Source organism: Aquarana catesbeiana, linkage group LG03 (genome assembly GCF_042186555.1).
Source record: "Aquarana catesbeiana isolate 2022-GZ linkage group LG03, ASM4218655v1, whole genome shotgun sequence".
Taxonomy (NCBI): Eukaryota; Metazoa; Chordata; class Amphibia; order Anura; family Ranidae; genus Aquarana; species Aquarana catesbeiana.
The window spans coordinates 42572733-42587950 of NC_133326.1; the positions used below are offsets into that span (position 1 = coordinate 42572733).

General features: G+C 40.7%; 1 protein-coding gene across 2 annotated transcripts in view; it reads left to right on the forward strand.

The window, feature by feature from the left end:
• ACAN (aggrecan) overlaps positions 1-15218 on the forward strand; it is a 155317-nt gene that overhangs the window by 68667 nt on the left and 71432 nt on the right. For both annotated transcript variants that reach the window (XM_073618438.1, XM_073618439.1), the window contains exons 4-7: positions 3935-4109; positions 7826-7953; positions 9026-9319; positions 9828-10193. In XM_073618438.1, coding sequence (XP_073474539.1) covers positions 3935-4109; positions 7826-7953; positions 9026-9319; positions 9828-10193 — 963 coding nt within the window. The remainder of the gene's footprint in view (positions 1-3934; positions 4110-7825; positions 7954-9025; positions 9320-9827; positions 10194-15218) is intronic.

The following is a 15218-nucleotide window of genomic DNA, read 5'->3' on the forward strand; positions in this document are numbered from 1 at the left end:
CGCCCACTAGGTTGGGTCTCTTTGCATCGGCCTCCTTGGCTTTTAGGTGCTAATGTTACCCCCTTTAGCTCACATGCTACTTACTTAGGGCCTCCTACTATTGCTAATTCACAGCCTATAGATGAAGTTTCACGAAATATCTTCCATGTTCCTGTCCTTATTCAGGTGACTGTTTTAGTGCTTTGGCTTAGGTTGATTCCCCTTGCTCCATGGCTGTGGATGCTCTGCTGGATTGGAGCAAGACAAATGACTTGTAATCCTATGGCCATGATCAGGTAGGCAGGCCCTGCAGGGTTTTTTTTCTTGTCAGGTTCTAGTTACATTGCTGGTTGTCCTTCTGGGTGGGTATGCTCGTACTAACGTTTTTATTTTTCTGGTATTGCTACACCAGTATAGGGTGGTTTTATTCATTCTCCTGTCTATTTTGGTGGTCAGTACTTATTGCACTATTTTTTACCCCTTTGCTTGTCTGTCTCTCAGACTTATGGTGGTTCCTTTGGGGGATTTTTTCTTGATCCTAAATTCCTTGGGGTATTTTGCTAGATAGTTCTCTATCTTGTTTGCCTTATACTAAATTGCATGGCTATCCTAGACATCACTACTCTTTTTGGAACCTTTGCCTAGGCTCAGAAGTTTAAGCCTTGGGCCTTTTTTATCCTTAGACCAGCTGTCAGTGGTTTCTTGACTCACAGCTCCTGCTGGTACCCTTTGAAGTAGTCAGTCCTCTTTTCAGTGAATTGCTACCTGGTCTGAATATCAGTTTGATCCTTTGTGACTTTCTGTGTGATGTTAGCTGTTTCCTTGTCTTTTACAGAACGTCACCTCTGGTTCAGAATTGAGCAGTAATCCATCTGGTGGTTGCAAATGGTTCCTATCTTAGATCTGTCAGTGACTATTGTCCACCCCCCAATTGAACTGTATTTGAATGCCCTAAATGTCTAAGAATTACTAAATAATTTTGCGGTATGTGGCTCAATGGACAAAAAACGAAAATACAATTTTTGACCTCAACTTACCATAAGATCTTTTTCTTTAAGTCCACTAGACATAAGCGCCCCCCCTTCTGTGTTTATTGTCCATGTATACTGCTTGGATCTCAAAACAAATGCATGATAGTTAGGGGTGGGGTTATATGAGGCTTGATTTCAATGGTTATTCTGTTTACCAGTGTCCAAACCTTTAGAAGGTAGGTAGCATCACATGACTAAAATGTGTAAGAATTCCTTATTTCCTGTGTTTCCCAATAGACTTAATGCAAAAAAAAATTATAGTACGCAAACATTTTAATTTTTTTTGGACTTTGCTAAAGCAATTGACGCTATTCTGAACGGGTGGCTAACCAAGAAAAAAGTACTTCCTTAACTGTGATTGGTTCAGAGACGTTATGTGTAAATTTTGGCCAACTTTAAGCAGTGTTTAGCAGTGTTTTAGCAGTGAAATTTAGCAGTGTTTAATCCCCCCACAGGAAAGGTATTCTTTACAGTAAGTGCTGACTAGAGCGGACTAGAGGTTTGAATAGCCTAAAAAAAACTGTTTACTGCATTCCTAGAGGAAACAAATGAATGTCTAATTACAATTTAGGAAATACATAATCGAATGTTGATCCTGTGAGTTATTTAATAATGTAGGGCAGGGGTTCTTAAACTTTTTAATCTGAGTACCCAAATAAGAAAATATTACCCTATTGTTGTTCAAAAAGAGGATTATTACCCCAAATCTACTGATCCACCTGGACAAACTAGGCTACACAGTCAAGTGGCAACTCACCTCAAACACAGCCAAAGCCCAATTTGAGTCCCCAACCTAGTTTGAGAAACACTGGCCTAGTGAATGCAATCTGATTTCTTATCATTCAAAGACAGAACTACTTTCTGGGGCTTTTGTCTTCCTCAGAATCAACCAAGAATAAAGGGTTCTGTAAATTCTAAGGCTCCTTTTCTTTTGTATGATGATTGAGCTTGATGGGTGATGTGTCTGTCTAACTACCGGTACTTAGATTTGTGACTATTTTCATTTCTGCTAAACTCCTCAAATCTTTACATATATATCCAGCAATACTGTTAAATCTTCTTTTGTATACATTTATTTGTGATTTTTTTTTTAAAGTAAATTAAAGTATATCTAAATCCAAAATCAAAAATGTATTATATTGCCAATTACTAGCACAAGTGTGGTGATTGCATTCTTTTTTTTATTTTTTCAAGTTGCTTTATTTTTATTTGGTAATCCTGCAAATAATACACTTCCTGTCCATGGGTTGCTACTTAACTCCTCCACTGTATTTATGGAGGGAGCCATGGTTCCCATCCTAGTCTGCTCTCCTGATATGGACTATAAATGTGTTGGTACCTCTTCATCTCCATTACATGTAGATAGCTAGGAAGGAAGATATTCTTTGATGTAGCTCACAGGAAGTGACAAGGACACTGTAGGGTTGATTTACTAAAGGCAACTAGACTGTGCACTTTGCTGCTCCGGAGCTTAGTAAATCAGGTAAAGCTTCACTTTGAAAAGAGTACCCAATCACATGCAAGGAAAATATAGAAAACTGCATTTTTGCTTGCACATGAGTGGATGATGAAAGTTAGCAGAGCTTCTGCACATTTACTAAGCTCTAAAGCAACTGCATTTGGCAGATTGCAACTGCACTATGCAAAGTGTGTAGTCTATTTGCCGTTAGTAAATCAACCTCTGTGTTTCTGGCAAGAGCAACGCATATTTTCTGTATTTATCGGAAATGTTCTAGCCACTATTTTTGGTCTTGGGTTTAGTTATGCTTTGAGGATTGTTTCATTGGATTGTCATATTTGAGAAATATATGGAGAACATCCTCATAAGACTTGAATACAGCCTCAAGTCCAAAGTAGTTTTACTTCCCCAAATATCATAATCATAGGCTGTGAGCCCATATATTTTAAAGTGTGAAGTCAAACTACCTTCACGTGTAAAAAAGAAGCAGTATATTTTTTCAAATGTCCCCAAATTTTGGATGTTTTAAGTGAATACAATTTCACTTAGACTGTAGTAAATTGATAAAGAGGTCCTTTGGAACCCTTAAACTTTTACTTCTGTATGCCTGGGTCCTTTTCTGGAACCTACACCCATACTCCCAGGAGAGTGGTTTCTCTTCCCCCTCATTAAAGACTTGAGAATACATTACTTCCCTTTGGGTTAAGTGAGTATGTGTGGCAGTGTTATTCTGTCCCAAACCTCACCCCAATTTCTTAGACTGATCTTAGTAATTTAAATAGGTAATCTTCATCCTATGGCTGGAATTCACAAAGCAAATAGATGGAAAGCCTGCACTCCAGTGTAGGACTTGGGCAGCCCATAGATGATACCGTTTTTTTAATTCAACCAACTGACCCAATTCCCTCATCCACACAATTTGAAATGGATGGGGAAATGCTCCCCACTGAGCTATTGCATTCTGGCATCCCTGCAATCAGAATACACTGATCAACATTGCAGGCTATAGCCTGCAGCGCTGATCGAGCTGAGAAAATCCGACAAAGTGGTTGTACAGAAGTCGATCGGTAGATCGACTTCTGTAGAACCTCAGGGTTCATACATGGATCAATATTCAGCTGAGGCCTGCTGAACTGGCCAGATTTTAACCCATGTATGGCCTGCTTAAGGGCCTAGGGAACTTTGGAGTTACCTAATAGGGACTCTAAAGGAGCACAGTTGGTATCACAAATATGAACTGTAACATAAAATTTCACAAAAATCAAAAGTTAAATGGCAAAAAAAAAAAAGATTTGATCATTCTAATTCTAGTTTATATTTAGAACTTTAGATAATAAAAAAAAAACATCTTCTGAAGTCTAAAGTGCTCTTGCCACCGTCATAGCATTGTTTTCGTATAGGTTCTATAATTGGATGCAAATTATTATCTCTACTTATTCTCTGCTTCTTTATTGTTTTATTTCAGGGATCGTTTTCCACTACAGAGCAATCTCCACAAGATACACTTTGGATTTTGAAAATGCCAAAAAAGCTTGTATACAGAACAATGCTGTCATTGCTACCCCTGAACAACTCCAGTCAGCCTATGATGATGGCTATCACCAATGTGATGCTGGTTGGCTTTCTGATCAGACAGTGAGGTAAGAAGCATCATCACCTTTTTTTTATATAATTATGATAATTTTGGCTTTTGTACATCTAATGCCGCGTACACACGAGCGGACTTTCCTGCATACTTGGTCCGGCAGACCAGAGTCCGCCGGACAATCCGATCGTGTGTAGGCTTCGGCGGACTTTTTTTCCCCAAAAGTCCACCGGACCTAGATTTAAAACATGTTTTAAATCTTTCCGTCAGACTCAGTTCCTGACGGAAAGTCCGTTCGTCTGTATGCTGGTCCGACGGAAAGCCCGCTCGTCTGTATGCTGGTCCGATGGACCAGATACGACGCAAGGGCAGGGTATTGCATCTCGCGCTTGCTGCAGTAGGAAAAACAAATTTTCCTATAGCGGCGAGCGCAGGGCATACCAGGCCCTTAGGTCTGGTATGGATTTTAAAAGGAACCCCCTACGCCAAAAAAACGGCGTGGGGTCCCCCCTAAAGTCCATAACAGACCCCGATCCGAGCATGCAGCCCGGCCGGTCAGGAAAGGGGTTGGGGACGAGTGAGCGCCCCCCTCCTGAACCGTACCAGGCCGCATGCCCTCAACATGGGGGGGTGGGTGCTTTGGGGGAGGGGGGCCCTGTTGATGAGGACAAGGGCCTCTTCCCGACAACCCTGGCCGTTGGTTGTCGGGGTCTGCGGGCAGGGGGCTTATCGGAATCCGGGAGCCCCCTATAATAAGTGGGCCCCCAGATCCCGGCCCCCCACCCTATGTGAATGAGTATGGGGTACATGGTACCCCTACCCATTTACCTAGGGAAAAAGTGTCAATAATAAAACACACTACACAGGTTTTTAAAATTATTTATTAAACAGCTCCGGGGGGTCTTCCTCCGGCTTCGGGGGTCTTCCTCTGGCTTTCGGGGTCTTCTTCCAGCTTCGGGGATCCCCCCGGTTCCTCTTCTCCCGGCGTCCAGTTGGTTCTACTCCGCTCTCTCTGGCCTCTTCTCCCAGTGTTCCAGTTCTTCTGCTGGCTCCTCCGCTGTCGTCATTCTGGGACTGTGATGGCATAAGGGGGCGTGGTCATTGACCATGACCCCTAAAACGTCACAGTCCCAGCATGCCCAGGGACTGTGATGGCATAGGGGGGCAGCGTCTCCGCCTATATAAGTCACAGCGGAGCGCTCAGAGAGCAGTCCAGCCGGAGAGACCGTCGTGTCAACATCTGGAGAAGAGAAGAAGGAAGAAGCCAAGAAGACAAGAAGCCCAGAAGTTCGGACCTCCGCTGGCAAAAGAGCGGCATGAAGACTGCGGAGGAGCCGGCAGAAGAACTGGAACACCGGGAGAAGAGGCCAGAGAGAGCGGAGAAGAACCAAACGGACGCCGGCGAGATTCACTTCCTTTTCTAGTCCCCTCGTACCCGAGTCACATTCAAAATGAACTGACTTGTCTGTGTGTGGGCAAGTCCGTTCATTCTGAAAGTCCACCGCAACTCCAGCGAAAGATGGGCGGACTTAGCCTGCCGGAAAGTCCGGTCGTGTGTAGGCAAGTCCGTCCGTTCAGGTAGTCCGCCGGAAAGTCTGGCGGAAAGACCGTCGGACTAAGTCTGCTGCAAAGTCCGCTCGTGTGTAGGAGGCATAGGAATCTGTTGCAATTTTGGTCAATAAGTGCACGAGAAAATACCTTCTACAAAAATCTTAGTAAAGGTAAAATTTTTCTGCTTTCGACAGGTAATCTTGTTCACAATTTGAGTCATTGGAATGTTAACTTTACAAGGGAAGTTGCACTTTGCAAGAGAATCTTCCACAGAGTTTAATGAATGTGGTGAAGCTCTTCTGACATCCAGAAGACGTCTCCTTCCAGGCTTACCTGCCCTCTATTTATCCATTATCGTGCATTTTCTTCCACTGTGGAGGTTCTCAAAAAATTATATAGTTAGGACAGCAGATAATACTGGTGTGCTGTGAAGTGGCTCTGCAGCTTACGCATGCATTTGGAAATGTGTGTTAACTAAATCCCTGTTTTTAACGCAAACCGTTAGACAGGATAATTCATTTTTTGCATGCTGGTTGGTGAGTTGAGCTGGGAATTTTCTTTGGTTTTGTTTGAAGGTCCATCACCCAACCACGTGCAATCAAAAATACTGTTTTATTTTTCTTGCATGTTATTGTTTTTTTTGTTACAAGGTAAACTTTCACTACTTTCTGTATGCTCTGGGGGAAAATGACCTTGCAATGTGCAATTTCCCTTGCAAAGTGAAGGCTTATTTCCCTTTATTAACTCAACCCTATTGTGTAAGGTTAACCACAGATGGGTGGACATCTCTCATCTCACAGAGGGAACGGACAATGAGCCATCTGCCCAACCTCTCCACACAGATGTGACCAGAATCGTTTCCACAATCTAGCTAATGCTGCTAAGAGCCTCCACATGTTGCTGCCTCATTTTATTTCTTACACATCACTATCATTGTCATGTCTCAGAAAAACAGTACTGCTCAGTCCTTCACCACTACTAGCTGGTTACAAGGCATTTTGATTTTTATTCTTAGTCATCTTGAATATATCAGCAATAAATTGCAGTAGTGCTGCAAAAGCCTTAACCTCTAATATTTACACATTAATACTCACTAAACATCATCTGCAGTATATCACCAGTTCCTATTTCCCTACCCCAGCTGTTACTATTTGGTGTAACCCTTTTTTGACATAGGGTAATTGGGAAGTATTTGCTAATTTGTAAGTAGGGGTTAGTGCCCCTTTTAGAGAGACCTCTCCCCTGGGTAAATACTGTAGGTTTGGCTTGTTTAGTCCCTAGGTCCAGAAGATTAGAGGTCAATGGGAAAAGGTACACTGTCGAAACTATCATGTTGCGTTGCAGTTCCAGGAAGAAGCACTTGAGGTAGGCCTGATATAGGCCCTATTAGAGAACCTGTCAAAAAGATACTTACAGTGAGGACTAGAAGTGTGGGGAGGAATACTTATGTTAAAGTAGAAGCTGAAATGTGCAATGTACACTCTGTTACTGAAACAGTAAGACATCATAAAGGCTGAATGTGTGGACATTTCTTTATTTCTGGAGGTGGGCTAAGGTGGTGTAGTTCCTTAATGTTACAGGTGTGTGGTACCCTATCTTGTTCCTGTTACAGGAGGATGATAGGAGGTGCCCTTGGCCAACATGTTTGTTGCTGGTGGCGAATCGGGGCCATACTTACAAATCAACTCCTCTTGCACATACATTTTTAGTGTCTCAACAATGGCCACTGCCAAACACCAATGCAGTACGTTTTACACAGGGTCTGTTAGTGGATTCAGGTCAAATTAGGAAATCAAATGTAATTGAAATTGATAAGGACAGATTTAGGACATTAGGGATAGTTTCCTGCATCCTTTATGTGTACATCAATGTCATATGACATATATTTAATCAAAGTAACACAAAAAATATTAACTTTATCAAATCCATGCACATGTGCTCAACATTTCCACCTATCTTCTGTTATCTAAATGAAAAATATGATTTTTTTTATTTCCCTAAACTCAAAATCAAGAAGATCATATATATATATATATATATATATATATATTTATATATACCATATATATTATTTTTTTTTCTTTTCTCATGTACCAAAATAATGATGAGTCAATAATCTCTTGTGTTTGAGGAGGTATTTAGAGGGAAACAGAAGCTGATTAAGGATGAAGATCTGTAAGAGACTGTATTTAGTATATCTCACTTTATTCCTCACTACAGGTATCCAATTCATAATCCACGTGAACCCTGCTATGGTGACAAAGAAACGTTCCCCGGAGTTAGAACTTACGGTGTTCGAGAAACTGATGAAACCTATGATGTATATTGCTATGCTGAAGATATGGAAGGTGTGTCTATCTATCTATCTATCTATCTATCTATCTATCTATCTATCTATCTATCTATCTATCTATCTATCTGTCTATATATTTATCCATCTATCAATCTATCTATCCTACTATCCATTAATCAATAATTATCTATCTATCTAGCTATCTATCTATCCCACTGTTATCTATGGATCTATTCATATATTGTATTATTTATCCATCTGTGTGTTCATCAATACATAACCATTGTCGTTAGATGGCAGCAATTAATTTAATGATTACCTAACTTTAGTCAGTGTATCTATCTATCTATCTATCTATCTATCTATCTATCTATCTATCTATCTATCTATCTATCTATCTATCTCCATCAATCAGTTCATACAACCATCTATCTATTGCCTGTCAATGTGTTCCTCTTTTTCTATACATATAGATATATATCTATAGATATCTATATAGATATATAGATATCTATATAGATATCTATAGATATCTATCTATATATATATATATATAGATAGATATCTATATAGAGATATATCTATATATATCTATAGATATAGATATATATCTATAGATATATCTATATATCTATAGATATATCTATAGATATATATATATCTATAGATATATCTATAGATATATAGATATATCTATTAATCCATCTAATTATTTATCTATATATGTGTTCATCTATACATGACCATAGTTGTTGGATGGCAGCAAATCATTTAGTTATTACCTAAATTTGGCATGTCTATCTATCTATCTATCTATCTATCTATCTATCTATCTATCTATCTATCTATCTATCTATCTATCTATCTATCTATCTATCTATCCATCTATCCCTCTATCTCTATCCATCAATCCATACAATCATCCATCTCTATCCTAAGTATGTATTCCTCATATGTAATAATCCATCTAATTATGTATCTATGTGTTTATCTATACATGTCCATAGCCGTTGGATGGCAGCAAATAATTTAATTATTACCTAAATTTGGCCTATCTATCGATCTATTCATCTATCTAATCTATCGCCCGTTTTCAATACAAATGACTACTGTGTTTTTTTCCACAGGTGAAGTGTTTTATGCAACATCTCCTGAAAAGTTCACCTTCCAAGAGGCAGAGAAGCAATGCCAGAACCTGGGAGCTAGACTGGCTACTACAGGAGAGCTTTATCTGGCTTGGCAGACTGGCATGGATGTGTGCAGTGCTGGTTGGCTGGCAGATCGCAGTGTTAGATATCCAATATCCTATAAACGTCCCAACTGTGGTGGAAACTTAGTTGGAGTAAGAACAGTCTATCTCCACCCTAACCAGACTGGATATCCAGATCCTCTGTCTCGTTATGATGCTATTTGCTATAAAGGTTCGTTTTTCCATTTCATTTTGTTAACCATTTTTAGAGGGAATCACATTACAAGGATATGCAGTGCCAGATTAACACCTCAAGGGGGATTTCTACTGAAGTTAGATCTCTGACACCTATTTCCAGTGTTCATAATATAAGAAGTAATGGGTTTATCTTACTGTCTCAGATCTTGGACAGAGTTTAGATTTGGCCAAATCTTATGTCCCTTGTGGGAAAAATAATTATTCTGCTTTTCCTTTTCTACATCCACATCAGTCGACAATAGAACTATTGACAGATGTTCATCAGATAGCCATATGTGCATGTATTAGTGGGAAAATGTCTAGGATGAGATCACCTTTAACAGAAGCACCTTTCACTGGAAGACTTATCTTACAGCCTGCCAAACACATCCACTCAGCATGAGCACATTAGTTATTAAAATTACACAATTTAGCTCAGTCATGCATAGACTTAAGTCTAAGTGTCCTTACGTGTTCTTTAAACTGCTTTGCTCCTGGAACAGATGATGCTGAAAACATTACTATTCAAACTGTGACACAGCCTGGATTGGAGCTCATCTTCCAGAGAAATGTTACTGAAGAGGAAGCCCGTGGCAGTATTGCTACCTTGGAAGGTCTGGACTTTACCCTCACACCCTCTGAAGACAGCTTTACAGCTACACCAGTCTTTCCAGGAACGCCTCTAAGTCCAGACCTGGTGCCAACAGAAGCCCCGTTGGAAAACATCACAGATGATGGTCTTCAGCTATGGCTGGAAAATGTCACAGCTGTTCCATCTGTTGAAGCTACTGGCACAGTTGAGGAGGAAGTAGTGCCAGCTACTGCTGCCATTGATGCTGCCCAGCCAGAAAAACCCATCTCTGAGACTGGTAAGTGCTAAGCTTATTCAGCCTTACAGCAGTCAGCAGATTCATGCCCTTTGTGCTGGTCTCATTATATACAGTTAAATGTATTAAAAGCAGAACCATTAAGCAAAAAATATTTTATCTTTCACTTAAACCAGGGGTCTCCAAACTATGGCCCTCCAGTTGTTCAGGAACTACAATTCCCATCATGCCTAGTCATGTCTGTGAATGTCAAAGTTTTACAATGCCTCATGTGACGTGGAGTTCTGCAACAGCTGGAGGGCCGTAGTTTGGAGATCCCTGACTTAAACTGTAACCTGAGCAAAAGTGTGTTGCAACCTGTGATGGACCTGTTTTAGTAGAATGTTAAAGTGGAACTCAACTGTATTGAGCACCAGAAACTGAAAACGCTATTTAAAGTGGAACTTTAGTCAGAAAATGAAGTCCTGCTAGATCCCTTCAGGCTTGCCCCTTGTGCAGATATAGCTATGTAAAACATTACAAATAAGTGCCTATACTGTTTAAAATCCAGCATTACACGGTCTCACCCCACTCTGCACATGCTCAGTTGCTCTCTATTTTTCAGCACTGTGCCTAAAGTGTAGAGGCCGCACTGTTGACAGCTTAAATGTTTACTGTTGCTCAGAGGCTCTGGGCTTCAGCAAAATGGCAGCCTCCAGCAAGAAGATACAGGAAAGCTGCTGGAGGCAATTTACAGCACATACTAATTTTAGTAGCATAATTATTAATGTGGAATGTATGTTCCTTGCTAAAGAACATTATTTTTTTTATCAAGTTGTTATGGGTAAAGTTCCACTTAAAGCGTTTGTTACCCCAACACTTCATCTTCCTGATATGTGGCTGCTGTACCATGTACTTGTATGAAAAAGTCTCCTGTTCTCCTTGTATTGCTTCCTTTATGTGAAATCCCTGGTGTTCCTGCTAGTAACTTTGCTCTCCTGTTAAAAACTGACCACACTCAGCAGGAGAGCACACTGTGGTCAGTTTTCTAGCTATGCTGGGAACTCAGTGTGCTCTCCTCCAATGATCAGACTTGTCCTGACACACCCCACTGCATAGCCATTCACTTGGAAGATCAGTGTGCTGCTGCTTCTCCTCCCCCCAGCTTTTATGCAGCTGAGAACATAAGGAATGTGATCACTTATAAAAAAGGGAAAAAAGGTATTTATAATGTTTTTTTATATCTATACAAAAATGTTTTGCATTTCATTTCTATTTTAAACTGAATGGGTTGTTTTACAAGGTGATTGTTTACAATCATTTTTAATTCATCTTTAATATTCAACACAAACTCATCCATCCATCTAGGTCTCCATTCTTTATTTTATTGAGAAATCACTTTGAAAAACATCCCTTAGCATTTCTAGCCACAGCCATCTTGAGTAAGAGCAAATGATTCATGTAGCATTTAAGTCATGAAATCCATCTGCCCTTACCTCAAGCATGCAGGCAGGTAGTTGTGCTTGGCTAAGAAAACCCCTCCTCCCAGCCTCCAGATGAAAAAATGTATAATGTATGCATGTATAATGAATTTATAAGATCATTTTGGTCTAGGCCAAAAACCAGTAAACAACTGAAGAAAAGTAAAAAAGAAAAAGTTTAAAACGAGTAATGGTGTATAGTTAAAAGAAAAAAAAACAACATCCTCCAAAAAAAAAAAGAAAAAAGTTATATCTTGGTAATGTCTGCCATATTGAAAAATTAACTCCTGTAACTCCTCCAAAATAATACATACAATGGGGACAGAAAGTATTCAGACCCTCTTAAATTTTTCACTCTTTGTTATATTGCAGCCATTTGCTAAAATCACTTAAGTTCATTTTTTTCCTCATTAATGTACACACAGCACCCCATATTGACAGAAAAACACAGAATTGTTTACAGATTTATTAAAAAAGAAAAACTGAAATATCACATTGTCCTAAGTATTCAGACCCTTTGCTCAGTATTTAGTAGAAGCACCCTTTTGATCTAATACAGCCATGAGTCTTTTTGGGAAAGATGCAACAAGTTTTTCACACCTGGATTTGGGGATCCTCTGCCATTCCTCCTTGCAGATCCTCTCCAGTTCTTTCAGGTTGGATGGTAAACGTTGGTGGACCCTCATTTTTAGGTCTCTCCAGAGATGCTCAATTGGGTTTAAGTCAGGGCTCTGGCTGGGCCATTCAAGAACAGTCACAGAGTTGTTGTGAAGCCACTCCTTCGTTATTTTAGCTGTGTGCTTAGGGTCATTGTCTTGTTGGAAGGTAAACTTTCGGCTCAGTCTGACGTGCTGAGCACTCTGGAGAAGGTTTTCATCCAGGATATCTCTGTACTTGGCCGCATTCATCTTTCCCTCGATTGCAACCAGTCGTCCTGTCCCTGCAGCTGAAAAACACCCCCACAACATGATGCTGCCATCACCATGCTTCACTGTTGGGACTGTATTGGACAGGTGATGAGCAGTGCCTGGTTTTCTCCACACATACCGCTTAGAATTAAGGCCAAAAAGTTCTATCTTTTCATCAGACCAGAGAATCTTATTTCTCACCATCTTGGAGTCCTTCAGGTGTTTTTTAGCAAACTAAAGGCGGGCTTTCATGTGTCTTGCACTGAGGAGAGGCTTCCGTCGGGCCACTCTGCCATAAAGCCCCGACTGGTGGAGGGCTGCAGTGATGGTTGACCTTCTACAACTTTCTCCCATCTTCCGACTGCATCTCTGGAGCTCAGCCACAGTGATCTTTGGGTTCTTCGTTACCTCTCTCACCAAGGCTCTTCTCCCCCGATAGCTCAGTTTGGCCGGATGGCCAGATCTAGGAAGGGTTCCGGTCCTCCCAAACGTCTTCCATTTAAGGATTATGGAGGCCACTGTGCTCTTAGGAACCTTAAGTGCAGCAGAAATTATTTTGTAACCTTGGCCAGATCTGTGCCTTGCCACAGTTCTGTCTCTGAGCTCTTCAGGCAGTTCCTTTGACCTCATGATTCTCATTTGCTCTGACATGCACTGTGAGCTGTAAGGTCTTATATAGACAGGTGTGTGGCTTTCCTAATCAAGTCCAATCAGTATAATCAAACACAGCTGGACTCAAATGAAGGTGTAGAACCATCTCAAGGATGATCACAAGAAATGGACAGCACCTGAGTTAAATATATGAGTGTCACAGCAAAGGGTCTGAATACTTAGGACCATGTGATATTTCAGTTTTTCTTGTTTAATAAATCTGCAAAAATGTCAACAATTCTGAGTTTTTCTGTCAATATGGGGTGCTGTGTGTACATTAATGAGGAAAAAAAAAAGAACTTAAATGATTTTAGCAAATGGCTGAAAAATGTAAGGGTGTCTGAATACTTTCCGTCCCCACTGTATATATATATATATATATATATATATATATATATAATACAATCCATGCCAGATGCACAATAAAGCAGACACTCAATCTGTATCTATCCTTCAAAGTGAGCAGATAACACCAGCTTGGTTCAGTCCATGAATGGCACTACTCAGCAATCCCTACATAACGAGTATACTTATCTGCTCATCATAGAGAAGTACACACAATCTAATAGGTAGTTGGAAGATGAAATGATAAAGAAACACCGTCTGACCGGTTTTGACGATATCCCGGCTGTATCAGAAGCTTGGCACTAATTATTAATTATGTGTGCGTTTTTTGTGATTTATGATTTCTAAAAAATAAACTCAAACTTTATTTTTTGATAATATGTATATTGTGCTCTAGGATGGCCAGTGGATGTATGATACATTATACATTTTTTTTTTTTTTTGTTATATTGACGTACAGTGAGGGGAAAAAAATGTATTTTATCCACTGCTGATTTTGTGCGTTTGCCCACTGACAAAGAAATGATCAGTCTATAATTTTAATGGTAGGTTTATTTTAACAGTGAGAGACAGAATAACAACAATCCAGAAAATCACATTTCAAAAAAGTTATAAATTGATTTGCATTTTAATGAGTGAAATACGTTTTTTGATCCCCTATCAATCAGCAAGATTTCTGGCTCCCAGGTGTCTTATATACATGTAGCAGGCATGTTGTAATGCAATTTCTCCTTTTGGCTACAAGATGGAGACATGCTGAGGGAGAAATGCTGACTGGTCCTTCCAGAAAACTGAGAGAGAGAACACTGGGAAAAAGGGGGAGTTTCAGGCAGTGATGAGGGGACAGAAGAGAGGGAAGTACTGAGGTAAAAGAGAGAGAGAGTGCTGACAGGAGAGAGGAGACAAGATTGCTTAAAAAGGAGGGAGATACCAAGGCTCAAAAAGTCCTTTGCTGGGACACAGTGACACTTAACAGTGAGGAGAGGAGGAGTGTGTGAGGGGAAGGAACTGAGGTGTCAGAGTGAGGAGAGAGACACACGCTGACACCAGGGACTGTGTGCCCCAACAGAGGATGAGGGATATCCTGAAGCCTGAGAAAAGGAGTCTGTGAGGAGAATAAGGAGAGCGGTTTGAGGAGAGAGAGAGGAAGAGAGAGTCTAGGAGCCCAGGAAAAGAAAAGGCTCTGACATGACAGTGCAGAGACAGTGAGGAGAGAACAACTGTGCCCAAGATTTTCAGCCAGAGAAAGACAGAGCCTGAGTTGGCAGAAATCCACAGCCATTTGAGGAATCTCCAAAGTCTGCAGCAAGTTATCGGGGCCAGAGTGGAGAGAGGACGAGGTGCCATTTGAAGCTACTACCGTGTGGGGAAGTAGTTCTGGGACGGGATCACGGAGAGACGGAGACACTCCCGGGATGCTGTCTTTGCCGTGCTGCCTGCCAGAGTCACTCTAAACAACCTAAGCGAGTTGATGCCTGATCGGAGGGGCAACTATATCAGTATTACTGGGACTGGTGAGCGGGCCTTGCGGTCAATACTTGCTACCACTGCTAGGGAATAAAGTCACTAGGATCTAATTAACCAGTGACCCCATAGCTCTAATACTGCCTGCAGGCCTTACTGATGGCCACAATGCATGCCAACGAAACCTAGGGCTAAGAACTGTCCCAGTTGTAACTACCTTGAAGCTCTATCTGCTGGCC